This window comes from Heterodontus francisci, chromosome 20 (assembly GCF_036365525.1).
Source record: "Heterodontus francisci isolate sHetFra1 chromosome 20, sHetFra1.hap1, whole genome shotgun sequence".
NCBI lineage: Eukaryota > Metazoa > Chordata > Chondrichthyes > Heterodontiformes > Heterodontidae > Heterodontus > Heterodontus francisci.
In genome coordinates this window covers 47,606,487-47,622,012 of record NC_090390.1, presented here as the reverse complement: position 1 = coordinate 47,622,012, position 15,526 = coordinate 47,606,487, and the positions used below count along the sequence as shown (strand labels likewise).

Sequence of the window (15,526 nt, the reverse complement as noted above, 5' to 3'; positions counted from 1 at the left end):
GCATAGTGCTCTCTACATGGGATCTGGGACCTGTGTGAACAGGACAAGCAACGGTGTATCACCCTAACCAATCAAACTGGAAGAATCGTTAATGAGCAGCGCAATGTCTGAACCAGGAAGTGTCAGAATATTTAATTCAGCATCAAATCAGGTACAGAAAGAAAAATTAAAAAAAGGGAAAGAAAAATGGGATTGAGAAATAGAAAAAAACCAAAAGTAAAAAAAACTTTTTTTAAACTGTCCAACAATAATTCAAATCTGAGGATAAGAAACTTTACAATTATAAAAGTAAGCTTTCAGTGCCAGAGAGGATGTTTGTCAGTAATTAAAACTGATTATGCCATAAAAAAATTGCTTTTACTGCAAGCCCTAACATTTTCTGGTGCGTTTAATGGGTATATATAACATCCTGGATGCTTCTCATGGCCTGAATGACATGTGCAGGAAGTGCCACCAGCTTGAGCTCTGGGTTTCGAGCTTCAGTGGAGGCTGGAGTCACTACGGTGCATCCACAGGACTGAGAGCTTCGTGGAGATGGTCATCCAGCAGCTTAAAAACATGCCAGCAGATAGGGAATGTTTAATTGCCATTAGGACACGGCAGGCCGGGCAGAGATCCCGAGTGCATCTCGCTCTCCAATCCGTAATCAGTTCCGAGCCAAGTTCATGGCACCATGGGTGACTCAGTGCACAAGAGGTGAGGAAGAGTGGAAGAGCAATAATGGCAGGGGATTCGACAGTAAGGGGAACAGACAGTCGCTTCTGGCCCAAACACTTGACTCCAAGTATGTTGCTTCCATGATGCCAGAGTCATGAATGCTACTGAGCGGCTACAGAACATTCCGAGGGGGGGTGAAAAAGAGTGAACAGCCAGAGGTTGTGATCCTTTATGGCACCAATGACAGACAGAAAGAAGGAAAGATGAGGTCCTGCAGGCAGAGTTTAAGGAACTAAGAGAGACTGGAAAACAGGACCTCAAAAGGTAGTAATCTTCAGACCACTCCCAGTGCTAGTGAGTACAGAAATGGGAAGATAGAGCTGATGAATATGTGGTTGGAGAGGTGGTGTAGGAGGGAGGGTTTTAGATTCCTTAGGTATTGGGACCGCTTCTGGGAGAGGTGGGATCTGTACAAGGCAGATGGCTGGGCCCATTATCCTTGCAAGGGGTTTTGCTAGTTGGGAGGGTTTAAACTAGCTAGGCAGGGGGATGGGAATCTGAGAGTAGATTCAGAAGGGACAGAAGAAATGTTGGAAATGGAAGGCAGAAAATTAGTTAAGCATATTTGGAAGGCAGAGTAAACAAAAGCTAGCAAATAGACACAAAGGATGCGCGGCAGTGCTGATTGGCATATACTTTAATGCAAGAAATCTAACATACATACAAACATATGAATTAGGAGAAGGTGGCCATTCGGCCCCTCGAGCCTGCTTTGCCATTCAATAAGTTCATGGCGGATCAGTTTGTGGCTCAAATTCCACACTCCCATCTACCCCCGATAACCTTTGATTCCCTTGCCCAACAAGATTCTATTCTGCCTTAAAAATATTCAATGACCCTACCTCTTGAGGCAGAGAGTTCCAAAGTCGAAAAACCCTCAGAGAAAAAATTTCTCCTCATCTCTGTCCTAAAAGGGCGACCCCTAATTTTAAAACAGTGCCCCCTAGTTCTGGACTCACCCACAAGAGGAAATATCCTTTTCACATCCACCTTGTCTAGACCGTTCAGGATCTTCTATACTTCAAATAGAGTCTCCCATCACTCTTCTAAGCTCCAGTGAAAACAAGCCCAGTCTGTCCAACCTTTCTTCATAAGACAACCTGCCCATTCCAGGTATCAATCTAGTAAACCTCCTCTGAACCGCCTCCAACACATTTACATCCTTCCTTAAACAAGGAGACCTAAACTGCACATAGTATTCGAGACGTTGTCTCACCAATGCTCTGTATAACTGAAGCATAACATCCTTACTCTTACTTTCAATTCCTCTTGTAATAAAGGATAGCCTTCTTTATTACTTACTGTACCTGCATAGAAACTTTTTGTGACTCATGCACTAGAACACCTAGATTCCTCTGCACCTTGGAATTCTGCAGTCGTTCGGTTTAAGTAATACTCTGCTTTTTTTTTTTAAATCCTTCCTGCCAAAGTGAACAACTTCACATTTTCCCACATTATACTCCATCTGCCAGATTTTTGCCCACTCACTCAACCTGTCTATAATCGGTCTGCAACCTCCTTATGTCCTCTTCATAACATACTTTCCTACCTATCTTTGTCTCATCTGTAAATTTAGCTACCATGCCATCACTCCCCTCATCTAAGTCATCGATATAAATTGTAAAAAGTTGAGGCCCCAGCACAGACCCCTGCGGGACTCTACTCATCAGACCCCTGCCAATCAGAAAAGGACCCATTTATGCACACTCTGTTTTCAGCCAGCCAGCCAATCTTCTATCCACGCTAATATGTTACCCACTACACCATTAGCTCCTACTTTATGCAATGACCTTTTATGTGGCACCTTGTCAAATGCCTTGAAAATCTAAGTACAGTACGTCAACGGGCTCCCCTTTATCCACAGCTCGTTACTCCTTCAAAGAACTCCAATAAATTGGTGAAACATGATTTCCCTTTCACAAAACTATGCTGACTATTCCCGATTACCTTGAGTTTTTCCAAGTTCCCAGCTATAGTCTCCTTAATGATCAATTCGAATACCTTTCCCACGACAGACATCAAGCTAATTGGCCTATAGTTATCTCTTTTCTGCTTCCCCCCTTCTTGAACAGAGGGGTTATATTTGCTACTTTTCCAGTCTGATGGAACCTTTCCAGAATCTTGCGAATTTTGAAACATTAAAACCAACGCATCTACTACCTCATTAGCCGCCTCTTTTAAAACCCTAGGTTGAAGCCCATCAGGACCCGGGGACTTGTCAGCCCACATCTCCGTAGTTTGCTCAGTACCGCTAGGGAATAAGGCAGACGAGCTGAGAACACAGACTGACATGTAGGAATTTGATATTTTAGCTATTACCGAGACATGCTGAAAGAGGGCAGAAATGGCAGCTCAACATTCCTGGTTACAGGGTTTTCAGTTGAGATAAGGAGGGTGATAAAAAAAGGAGGGGTTGCAATATTGATTAAAGAAACAATTATAGCTGTGAGGAGGGATGATATGGTAGAAGGGTGATCAAATGAGGCCTGTTGGTTGAAGTGAACAACAAAAAAGGGGCAATCACGCTACTGGGAGTGCACTACAGACCCCCAGTCAGAGGGAGATAGAAGCACAAATATGTAGGCAAATATCTGAGAAGTGCAAGGACATAGGGCAGTAGTAGTGGGGGATTTCAACAAATGTAATATTAACTGGGATAGAATGTGTGAAAGGCACAGAGGGAACAGAATGCTTAAAATGCATTCAGGAGAACTTTTATAGCCAGTACGTAGCAAGCCCAACAAGAGAGGGGGCGGTCTGGACTTAGTTTTAGGGAATGAAGCTGGCCAGGTGGAAGGGGTATCAGTTGAGGAGTACTTTGGTGGAAGTGATCACAATTCAGTTAGATTTACGGGAGTTATGAAAAAGGACAACAAAAGACCAGGAATAAAAGTTCTCAATTGAGGAAAAGCTAACTTTACTCAGGTGAGATGTGATTTAGCTAAAGTGAAGTGGAAATAGCACTTGAAGGTAAATCAGTGCTAGATCAGTGGGAGGCATTCAAGGAAGAGATGCGAGGGATCACAGCAAGTATGTTCCCTTAAAGAAAAAGGTTGGGACTAACAAACCCAGAGCCCCCCTGGATGTCAAGGGGCTTAATGGAGAGGACAAAGAAAAAATGGGAATCTTATGGCGGATACCGAGCACTCAATACTGCAGAAAACCTAGAGGAGTATAAAAAAAGTGTAGGGGTGAAATTAAACAAAGGTAATTTGGAAAGCAAAGAAAGGGCATGAAAAAATATTGGCAAGGGAAACCCAAAGTTTTTTTTTTTAGTAAATACATAAAGAGCAAAAGGGATCACTCAAGATAGAGTAGGTGGAGGATGTGGGTATGGCTCTTCCTGGATACTTTGCTTCCGTTTTCACAAAAGAGAGGAATGATACAGACATTGCAATCAGGAGGAGTGTGAAATTTTAGATCAAATTAACATAGTGAGAAACAGGAAGTATTAAGGGGGTTAACATCTTTGAAAGGATATAAAACTCCAGGCCCGGGAAGGGAAGCAAGAGAAGAAATAGCAGAGGCCCTGACCATCATTTTCCAATCCTCTCTGGCTACAGGTGGGGTGCCAGACGACTGGAGGGCAGCTAAAGTTGTACCATTGTTTAAAAAGGGAGAAAGCGATAGATCGAGTAATTACAGGCCAGTCAGCCTAACCTTGGTGATGGGAAAATTACTGGAAAAAATTTTAAGGGACAGGATAAATCTTCATTTATAAAGGTTGATCAAAGACAGTACGAATTTAAGGGAAGGTCATGCCTGACTAACATGATTGAATTTTTTTGAAGAGGTAACAAGGAGGGTCGATGAGGGTAGTGCAATAGATGTAGTCTATATTGACTTTAGAAAGGCTTTTGAGAAGTCCTAAAATAAAAGTTAAATTTCCAGCAGATGCTGGAAATCTGAAATAAAAACAAAGTGCTGGAAATACTCAGCAGGTTTGGCAGCATCTGTGGAGAGAGAAACAGAGCTACCGTTACAGGTAGATGAAAGAACAAAGAACAGTACAGCACAGGAACCGGCCATTCGGCCCTTCAAGCCTGCGCCGATCTTGATGCCTGCCTAAACTAACACCTTCTGCACTTCCGGGGCCCATATCCCTCTCTTCCCTTCCTATTCATATATTTGTCAAGATGTCTCTTAAACATCGCTATCGTATCTGCTTCCACCACCTCCCCTGGCAGCAAGTTCCAGGCACTCACCACCCTCTGTGTAAAAAACTTGCCTCGCACATCCCCTCTAAACTTGGCCCCTCGCACCTTAAACCTATGTCCCCTAGTAACTGACTCTTCCACCCTGGGAAAAAGCTTCTGACTATCCACTCTGTCCATGCCGCTCATAACTTTGTAAACCTCTATCATGTCGCCCCTCCACCTCCGTCGTTCCAGTGAAAACAATCCAGTGAAAGGTCAGATAGAACTCGGTTTCGCTCTCCACAGATGCTGCCAGACCAGTGAAAGGTCAGATAGAACTCGGTTTCGCTCTCCACAGATGCTGCCAGACCCGCTGAGTTTTTCCAGCACTTTCTGCTTTTATTTTTGATAAGACTCACATGGCAGACTTCACAAAAGTAAAAACCCATGGGATCCAAGGCAAAGTGGCAATTTGGATCCAAAATTGGCTCTGAGGCAGGAAGCAAAAGGTCATGGTTGATGGGTGTCGTGTGACTGGAAGGCTGTTTCCAGTGGCATTCCACAGGGTTCAGTACTAGCTCCCTTGCTTTTTGTGGTATATATCAATGACTTGGACTTGAATGTAGGGGGTATGATTAAGACGTTTGTAGATTATACAGAAATTGGCTGTGTGGTTGATAATGAAGAAGAAAGCAGGAAAATATCAGTAGACTAGTCATTTGGGCACGACAGTGGCAAATGAAGTTCAATCCAGAGAAGTGTGAGGTAATGCAATTGGGAAAGGCTAACAAAGCAAGGAAATATACAATAAATGGTAGGATACTGAAGAGTGCAGAGGAACAGAGACCCCTCGGAGTGCATGTCCACAGATCTCTGAAGGCAGCTGGACAGGTAGATAAAGGTGGTCAAGGCAGTACAAGGAATACTTTTCAAGCTTCAGCTAAAAAAAAAAAGCTGGAACTGTATAAAACACTAATTAGGCCACAGCTGGAGTACTGCGTGCAGTTCTGGTTACTACAATATAGGAAAGATGTGATTGCACTAGAGATGGTACAGAGGATATTTACGAGAATGTTGCCTGTACTGGAGAATTTTAGTTATGAAGAAAGATTGGATAGGCTAGGGTTGTTTTCTATGGAACAGAGAAGGCTGAGGTGAGGGGTCTACATAGAGAGGGATAGGAAGGCCTTATTTCCAGTGGTTAAGGATCCATAACAAGGGGGCATAGATTTAGGGCAAGAGGTTTAGAGAGGATTAGAGGGGAAATTTTTTCATCCAGAGGGTGGTGGGGATCTGGAACTCACTGCCTGAAAGGGTGGTAGGGGCAGAAACCCTTATAAATATTGAAAAAGTACTTGGATATGCACTTGAAGTGTCGTAACCTACAAGGCTACAGACTAAGAGCTAGAAAGTGGGATTAGGCTGGATGCCACCCTGTTGGCCAGCACAGATGAAGAGAGGCCGAATGGCTTCCTTCTGTGCTGCAAATTTCTATGATTCTAAGTACAGCAGCTTCACACTGTTCCATGTACTTGAATTTTGAGTCTCTGGGCGAGATACCAGTATAGTGCAACTTTCTGGGGCAGCAGGGGAACTTTGACAGCAGCTTCTTGATTACAGTATGTAAATTGTGTGATCACGGCAAGTTGCTGTCTATTTACACTTCAATGACGTTAAGCACTATGTCTCACCCTTATTTCTACAGCAAAAGCCAGCCCATTTTAACTGAAATAAAAACAGAAAATGCTGCATATGCACAGTAAGTAAGTCAGCATTTGTATAGAGAAGACACATTCTGGTGAAAAGTATACAATCAAAGAGTCAGGGTCTGTTTTTTCTCTTTACTGTTCCTGCCTATTCTGTTGTTTATTTCCAACATTTTCTGTTTTTATTTCCGATGTCAAAGAGTGACAGTTAATGCAGACATTTAGTTCCCTGACGAGATAAAAATTTGAATTTGCCAAATTTACCAGACAAAATACATAAATTAAATTCTTTCCACTTTAGGATACCAGCAAGCTGCCTTGTATGTGACTCTAATGACTCTCAGTTCACAGACTCACAGCTATAGTTGAGCCTACAGTAGGTACAAGGCCATCATAAACATTACAAGCTGAATTGTGCTCTGGGCGCCAAACGAATGGTGCCAGCTGGTTCGTTCGACTTGCACTTGACCACAGACTTTGTATGACAAGTTGCTGTCAGCCAACCAGCCAAGTAGTGCAGCACCCTCTACAGGGCATTTGGAACAGGATAAGCAACTGTGTATTTCCTTAAACAAACTGAAGAATTGTTTACGAGCAGTGCAGAGTCTAAACTGGGAAATGTCAGTTAGAATGTTGAATTCAATGTTAAATCAAGTGCAGAAAGTGAAATAAAGAGAGGAAAGAAAAATTGGATTAAGAGATAGAGATAAAAGAGACAAAGGCAAAAAAGGATTTTCTTATTTTTTCATCTCTCAACATTAAGTAACAGCTGAAGGAATGAGACTCCATACTTAAAAGTTAATTTACAGTGCCAGAGAGGTTGTTTGGCAGTAATCAAGACTTACCATGCTGTGAAAAGGGAACTCAGACTAGAATGGACAAGCCCCAACTGTTCTTGGCAAGTTTAGTCCACACCTATGAACTTCACACCATTCAATGTATTTAAATTATGATTCAGATGGCAATATGCTGTTATTGGGCAGCTTTCGGAGGAGCAGTGCAACTTAGACAGCAACTTTAGGATTTCTGCATTTAACTGCAAGTGCACTCGCCGGAAGTGGCTGAATGATTTGCACATAAATTTGGCCTCAAAACTATTTTTACAGCAAAATCTGGACCCATAATGAAGGCATAAGGAGAGGTTCCCAGCATTCCTTTCCTGAATTCCACAATGCAAAGCCCCAAGAAACCTGGCAGCTTAGCTCACGCCACGACACTCTACAATTCAGAGGCTTCAGGGTCCCACAACACAGACACCTCTCTAGTGGGGGTAAAATGTATTTCCATTTAGAAAGACCCTCAAGTTGCAGTTGATACTGAAGCAGAATATTTCCCAGCATCCTATCACACCTTCAGCTGAACCTCTGACCCATGTGCTCTCCAGCACAAAGACTGCCTACTTCTGCCCTGCCTCAGCCCACCTGCTGCTTAAATCCTCATCCAAGTCACTTGTCACCTCCAGACTTGACTATTTCAATGATCTCCTGGCTGTCCTCCCATTGTCTACCTTCTAAATTTTAGTTCATCCAAATCTCTGCTGCCCATATCCTATATCAAGTTCTGCTAACTCATTAACTTTGTCCTTGACAATCTACATTGGATCCCCATCCCCAAACATCTCAAATTTAAAATAATCATCCTGGCGTTTAAAATCTCTTCTGGACTTGTTTTGTAACTTCTACCAGTCTTACACCACCAAACCAAACTCTATTCCCGAGACGCTGGCCTTTTGTATATCCTCCTCCCTTTATTTCACCATTGGTGATCATGCCATCAGCTGTCTAGCCTTAAGCCTTCCTAAATCTCTCCGTCTCTCCCTCCTCCTTCAGAGCCCCCTTTAAGACATACCTCTTTGGCCAAGCTTTTGGTCACCCCTCCTAATATCTCCTCCTTTGTATTTGCATTTATTTTTGTTTATTACACTTCTGTGGAGTGCCTTGGGATGTCTGTCTATGTTAAAGGTACAGATACTATAGAAATGAAAGTTGTTTTGGTATTAATAAATTCTGTTGAGAAAAGCCCCATAATGACTAGATATTTTAAGCGAAAGATCAATACTTACAACAAAATTATTTCTCTTTTCCACCCATGTCACCAAATATAAGATCATGGTGTAACAGTGTGCATTACCCACTTTAAATAATATCTGGCATTCTTTGGCCCATCATTTGTCCAGTTTCTTTAAATGATATAATTTTCCCCCACGAGCCACCTAATCACAGTTTTTTTTTAGATTAACAAGTTTTCCAACCATATTAAATGCAGCACAAGGGGCACATTTCATTGATAGCTCCCTGCAGTACCTGTTACTCCTGTTGGTGGCACTGATAGGCTGTTCCAATGGGGCTAGATTTTGTTATCCTGCTGCTGGGATAATGGTGGCCGCCCCACAAGGGACCCACGCCGCTGTGATGGGCGGCCACTTAACATAACGATAGCGACCGCCCCCCCCCCCCGAATCACGTGATGGGGACGGCATCGGCGATGCCGTTCACGGCATCACCTGATGCAGCAGCAGATGTCGGCGCCATTTTTAAAAGGCTACCAGCCCGACAAACAGTTCAACATAATGCAGAGTTCCCTTCCCCATACAAATCATGCAGAGTTGACCCCTTCTTAAAGTCCTACTCGGGTATACAATTTAAACCTGACCTGACTACATCTAACCCGAACCCGACCCAGGCCAGAGTCCTTTAGTTTTTTTCCCGCGCCCGACCCAACCCGACTCGACTACTGGAAATTAATGACGCTTACTCTTACTTCCTTTTCCCCCCCTGACCAAAAGGCAGCACTGCCACTGCGTCCGACCCGATTCGAGCCCAAATGCTGGACCCAGAAGAGCGACCCAACCTGAACCCAACACATGTTGTCGGGTCCCGTCGGACAGCCATGCTCTACCCCATCCCCGACACAAATCATAGAGTTGACCCATTCCCCACCTCAGTGGCGCCAGCTTTGCCTGGACGGGAAAGTGAAGGCACGAGTGCCGCACGACGTGCTCAAGATTGGTACTGAAGGTTAGATCGCAGGGAATTAAATTTAAATTTATGCAGTGAGCTATTTTAAATATTTAAAGTCGGGTCCCGTCACAGTGGCGGAGGTGCCGCCACAGAGCCTCGCTACCACCGGGAAGATTGGGCCCGGCAATCCCAGTGTCTGACTCTGTGGCGGCTGCTGCTGTTCATGGTCTCTGGCCCACCCCCCCTCCCACCACGGAACCCGATGTTGGGCTCAGAACAAAATCCAGCCCAATGTTACTGGTGTCAATCTATGATACACGATAGCTGCTGCAGAGACAATAGATCAGCTTGTGATTGTACAAACTGGCCGCCTCAATATTTTCTTGAAAAATCTTACATCTCTATTTTCTCTCTCAGCAACTGGAATTTCTAATGCCCAAATTAAGGGATTAAAAAAAATTAGACACTTCACAATAGAATTACTCGGATTGGCAAGGAGCAGATGAAGTTGAGCAAAGGCAGCCATGAGTGAATGGACAGCCTCTACAGCATCAATAAGCAGTGTGACAGGAAGTTATTAACATTGGAGTTCCCATTACAGTATTACCTAGTAACATTACAGGGGAGACACTTTTCAAAGTTAAAATGCCAACATTTTCCTTTAATGATTCCCTGTAATGCCACTAGGTAGTGCTGTAATGCTGAAAGACAGCTGGAGTATAACATTTTCGATTTGCTAAAATTTATGATTGTGGGATTTTCGTCTAGACCAGCTTCTACTCTTGCTGTAACTTTACCTTGGGTCCCGTGAGATTATCTTCTCTTTCCACACTCGCCAGACAACTTGTTCCAAAGTCCCTCTGTGTTCTTGACCTGCAGCTTTGGTGGTTCCAATCCTGACTATGCAGTGTGGCCTGTAACCCACTGTTTAGCCGTTTTGACTGTCCTCCGCTCCTGTACTGGCTGACAGAGTAGTGTCAACAGACACTCTGCAAAATTACCCCTACTTTGGTGACACCATACCCACTTCCTCTGGTGAGAAATGCTTAAGAAATGGTGCAACAACCCAGATCCCACGACCATTCACTGAATCAAGCAAAATTCTATATAACTTGTTTTCAGAGTTACCACTGAAAATAGCATGATTTAAAAAAAAACTTTATTTGCATGTATCAGCTCTAGATTCCATCCAAGTAACAGAAAGGTGTATTGCTAAAAGAAGTTATTTGCAAAAGTTACACAAAATTTGGTCAAAACTTAAGAAAAAAAACTTCTTAAATTTATACATTAACTTTCACATCCTCAAAGGGTCCCAAAGCTCTTCAAAACCAATGAACTACTTTTGAAGAGTAGTCATTGCTTGATTTGCTTGTTGTAAAAGGTGGCAGCCAATTTGCACATTGCAAGATAAATGACCAGATAATCTGTTTTAGCGATGGTTGAGAGATAAATTTTGGCGAGGACGCCAGAACTTCCTTATTCTTTGTTGAAAAGTACCATGGGATCTTTTATGTCCATCTGAACAGGCAGAGAGGGGTTCAGTTTAACATGTCACCTGAAATATTGCACTTCTAATAATGCATATACCCCATTTTACTGCACTGAAGTGTCAATTTAGTGTATGTGCTCAAGACTTATCGTAAAGCTTCAATCTGTGATTTTCTGACTCAGAGGCAAGAATCCTACCACTGGGGTCAAGCTGACATTTATTTCATACTTGTGTTTTGACTTCTCTCTTTCACTTTGAAGGTACATTGAAATGCAGCTACCAGTATGAGATCAGACTCCAGCCAGGCAAACCATGTTTACCTTGTATATCTCCTGCTTAGGAAAGGTCTGCATTTTTTATTTTAGAATTCTCTGAGATGTGGTCATTTATTAGCCATCCATGGATGGTCAAGAAGGTGGTGGTGAGCGGCTTCATGAATTACTGAAATCTATGTGGTAAAGGTACTCCCACCATGCTGTCAGGTGGGGAGTTCCAGTCTTTTGACCCAGCGGCAATGAAGGAATGACAATAAATGCCCAAGTCAGGAATGGTGTGTGCCTGGGAGGGGAACATGTTCCCATGAACCAGATGTTTCCAGGTGGTGAAGTTCGCTAGTTTGGGAGGTGCTGCTGCTTAAGTCTTGGTGACTTGCTGCGCTGCACTGCATTCTGTAAATCAGGGTTGTCCAACCTTTCGTATGGGGGGCTACGTTACAATTATTTGTCTTACATTGGAGGCCAGTGAGACAATTTCAGAAAGGTGAAGGCATTAAAAATTGATCTTACTATCAAAACCTCAACAAATATGTATTTTTGTGAAGAAGCTTTAAATTTCTTATCACTACATTGAACATGGATTTAGTGAGATACCTGGCATTCTTTTCTTGTACAAGCTATCAATATTTGCCTGCACACTTCTTGTAGCGATGCAGAGTATTCTGGATAGATGTCCATTTGTCAGGAGTGATCTTGATCATTCTCTCTCCCCCATCCTCACTCTCTCTTCACCCCCCCCCCACCCCTCATGCTCTCTCCTCCACCCCCACCCCGCTCTCTCTATGCAACCCCCCACCCCACCCCCCCAACCAGCACAGCAGCTTTATGGTTGGTCATTTTTTTTTAAAAAAAGATGACAAATTAGGTTCACAGCTGACTGGTGCTAACATTGGGAACAGTGGTTTCCCAACTTCGGACAGATTTGGGGTTTTCCAGTGGGCTTTAAAAAAAAAAAAGTCAGAACCTGCTGGGAAACCCGAATCTGTCCGAAGTTCGGAAACCGCTATTCCCAATATCAGCACCTGTCAGCTGTGAAACAGACTTGCTATTTTTAAAAAAAATCTGCCTGTTCCTTGAAAATTAAATGGTCATTGAGGGCTGTTGCCTTTTAGAAATGGCGCTGGCGCCAGCACATTGGTGCCAGACACCGTTGCTGGGGACAGCTTGCCCATCCCCTCTACATCATCGGGGGTAGGGAGTGGCCGGCCCAGCCATGCTAATGTGCCTTTGGAATCACAGTGGCTCCGTGATGTGGGCCCCATGCGTGCAGGCCGCAAATTTTTCCGCCCGCCGCCAATTTCAATGGTGGGCTTTTAAAATGCAGCACAACGTTTAAATTCATTTTCAAGCATTTGAAAGGCTAAATAATATATGTCCCCACTTACCTTTAAGTGTGTGCATTCTTTAAACTTGACCTGTTATCTCTTAGGTTAGCTGCCAATGGAAGGCTAAAGCAGTGCTGAGAGCTCTGTTAATTATTCCAATGAGCTGACCCTACAAAATTGGACATTCACCTCATTGCAAGGTGGGCTAGCATCATCACTGAAGGTTTTCTTCATCCTTAAAAATGAGGACTTTAGTACCATTTTATTAAATTTATGAATAATTTGAAAATACTTGGTCATTTAGATGATCAGTTTGAGGCTTCATTCATGTATCCTATCGTCCATTTATAAAGACAGTACATGTATGGGTTCAGTATACCTTAAGAAATAATAAAAGTACTTACAGATTCACCTGCCAAACATCGAGGACAAGGCTTTGATGTGTTCACTTGTGCATGGTTGTGTTGCATCTTTGAAAAGAAAATGCTATTGTAATTAACTAATTTGATGATGTGATCATCAACCATCAAATAATCAACAATAATCATTGATAGCCTTTTGGGGTATTCCATAAAAAGTCACTAATTGCTCAGAAGACTCTACATAGACAGATGTGTTATAATGAAAATTTACAAGTGGTTCCTTATGCATTGATGCTCCAATATACTACATAATGATAGGAAACAAGAGTACACCAATGATTGCCACATTTTTGCTGCGATATCGTGGCGTGTAACTAAAACAAGAGTTTTGTCACAAGCCAAAAAAGGTACTAATTGGAAGGAGTGGGGAAATCAGAGCACTAGGAACAAGATACCTCCCAGCTTCTTGGCTGGGAAATAGTCTTACATTCACTAACAATAAAATGGTCAGGTTCAACAACAGGTGAGTGATTCACTTCACCAGTTTGCTGGTGAAGTGAATGATGGTCAAAGTGATGGTCAAAATTATCCCATGTCTCTTTTTTAAAATTATGGGAAAGAGGGAAAGGCATCCCTTTTCTTTTAAAATAGTATCTCCAAAAGGATTAATCACAAAAACAGAAAACACTGGAAATATGCAAGCTAACATTTCAGGTGTAAATCCTTTATCAGAGCACACTAAAATGGTCCATACTTCCAACAAATGTTGCTTTCATTTCAGATTTCTTATGTTTGAGGATAAAAAATTGCAATGATTATTAAGTGGTGAGTGAGAATGTGGTGCAGTGTGCATATCTCAGGTGATAAATACACAAAATATAACTAGACTGCAACTTTAACAAAATTATTGATTTAACATATTCCAATCGGTAGAATAGTTTAAAATTTGCTTTAGACTGATTATAGTCAGTCAATCAGTTTGAAATTACTTATTACTTATACTATAGGTAATTCCATAATCTCTCATTTCCAAAAGGGAACCATGCTGAGAGAGCGTGGGTTTGAGATAGAACTACTACTATATGTCGAGTGTTATAATGTAAAGCAGGAAGGAAATACAATGTTATCATTGCTACCAATACCCAATAGGAAATATAACACTTATGCCAACATATGTTAATATTGTACAATACGCTTTACTGAGCACCTCAATTTGCTCACACGGCCAGTGAGAAGAAATGCATCCTAGTGTTATGTATAACTCAGAAAGTTCTCCAAGTGCAAAATAGTGTTGGATGAACAAAATCTATAATTTAGGAACATAGGAGCAGGAGTAGGCCATTCAGCCCATTGAACCTGCCCCGCCATTCAATATGATCATGGCTGAACATCCACTTCAATGCCTTTTTCCCACACTATCCTCATATCTCCTTATGTCATTTGTATTTAGAAATCTGTCAATCTCTGCTTTAAACATACTCAATGTCTGAGCTTCCACAGCCTTCTGGGGTAGAGCATTCCAAAGATTCGCAACCCTCTGAGTAAAGAAATCTTTCCTCATCTCAATCCTAAGTGGTTTCCCCCTTATTTTGAAATTCTGTCCCCTGGTTCTCGACTCCCCAACCAGGGGAAACATCTTACCTGCATCTACCCTGTCTATCCCTTTAAGTATTTCATAGATTTCAATGAGATCACCTCTCATTCTTCGAAACTTTAGCGAATACAGGTCCAGTTTCCCCAATCTTGCTTCATAGGACAGTTCCGCCATCCCAGGAACAAGTCTGGTGAACCTTTGTTGCACTCCCTCGATGGCAATAATGCCCTTCCTAAGGTAAGGGGACCAAACTGAACACAGTACTCCAAGTGCGGTCTAACCAATATTCTATACAATTGAAGCAAGGACTTCATGACTCCTGTTACTCAAATCCTCTTGCGATAAAGGCCAACATACCATTACCCTTCTTAATTGCTTGCTGCACCTGCATGTTAGCTTTCAGTGACGTATTGACGAGGACACCCAGATCCCTTTGTACATCTACACTTTCTAATCTCTTACCATTTAAGGAATACTCTGCACACCTATTCCTCCTACCAAAGTGGATGACCTCACATTTTTCCACATTATATTCCATCTGCCACGTTCTTGCCCACACACTAAGTCTGTCCAAATCCCCTTGAAGCCGCTTCGCATCTTCCTCGCAATACACATTCCCACCTAATTTTGTGTCATCTGCGAACTTGGAAATACTACATTTGGTCCCCACAGCCAAATCATTGATACATATTGAGAACAGCTGGGGTCCAAGCACTGATCCCTGCGGTATCCCACTAGTCACAGCCCACTGTCAATGTGAGAATGACCCATTTATTCCTACTCTCCGCACTTTGCCTGTTAATCAATCCTTAATCCATGCCAGTATATTACCTCCTATCCCATGCGCTTTAATTTTGCGAACCGACCTCCTGTGGGGGTCTTTATCAAAAGCCTTCTGAAAATCCAAGTAAACCACGTCCACCGACTCCCTTATCAATTCTGTTAGTAGCATCCTCAAAAGA

The 15,526-nt window shown here is 42.6% G+C and overlaps 1 protein-coding gene across 1 annotated transcript in view; it reads right to left on the bottom strand.

The window, feature by feature from the left end:
• si:ch211-221j21.3 (uncharacterized) overlaps nucleotides 1-15,526 on the bottom strand; it is a 49,963-nt gene that overhangs the window by 10,570 nt on the left and 23,867 nt on the right. The window contains exon 3 of the mRNA XM_068053341.1: nucleotides 13,013-13,078. Coding sequence (XP_067909442.1) covers nucleotides 13,013-13,078 — 66 coding nt within the window. The remainder of the gene's footprint in view (nucleotides 1-13,012; nucleotides 13,079-15,526) is intronic.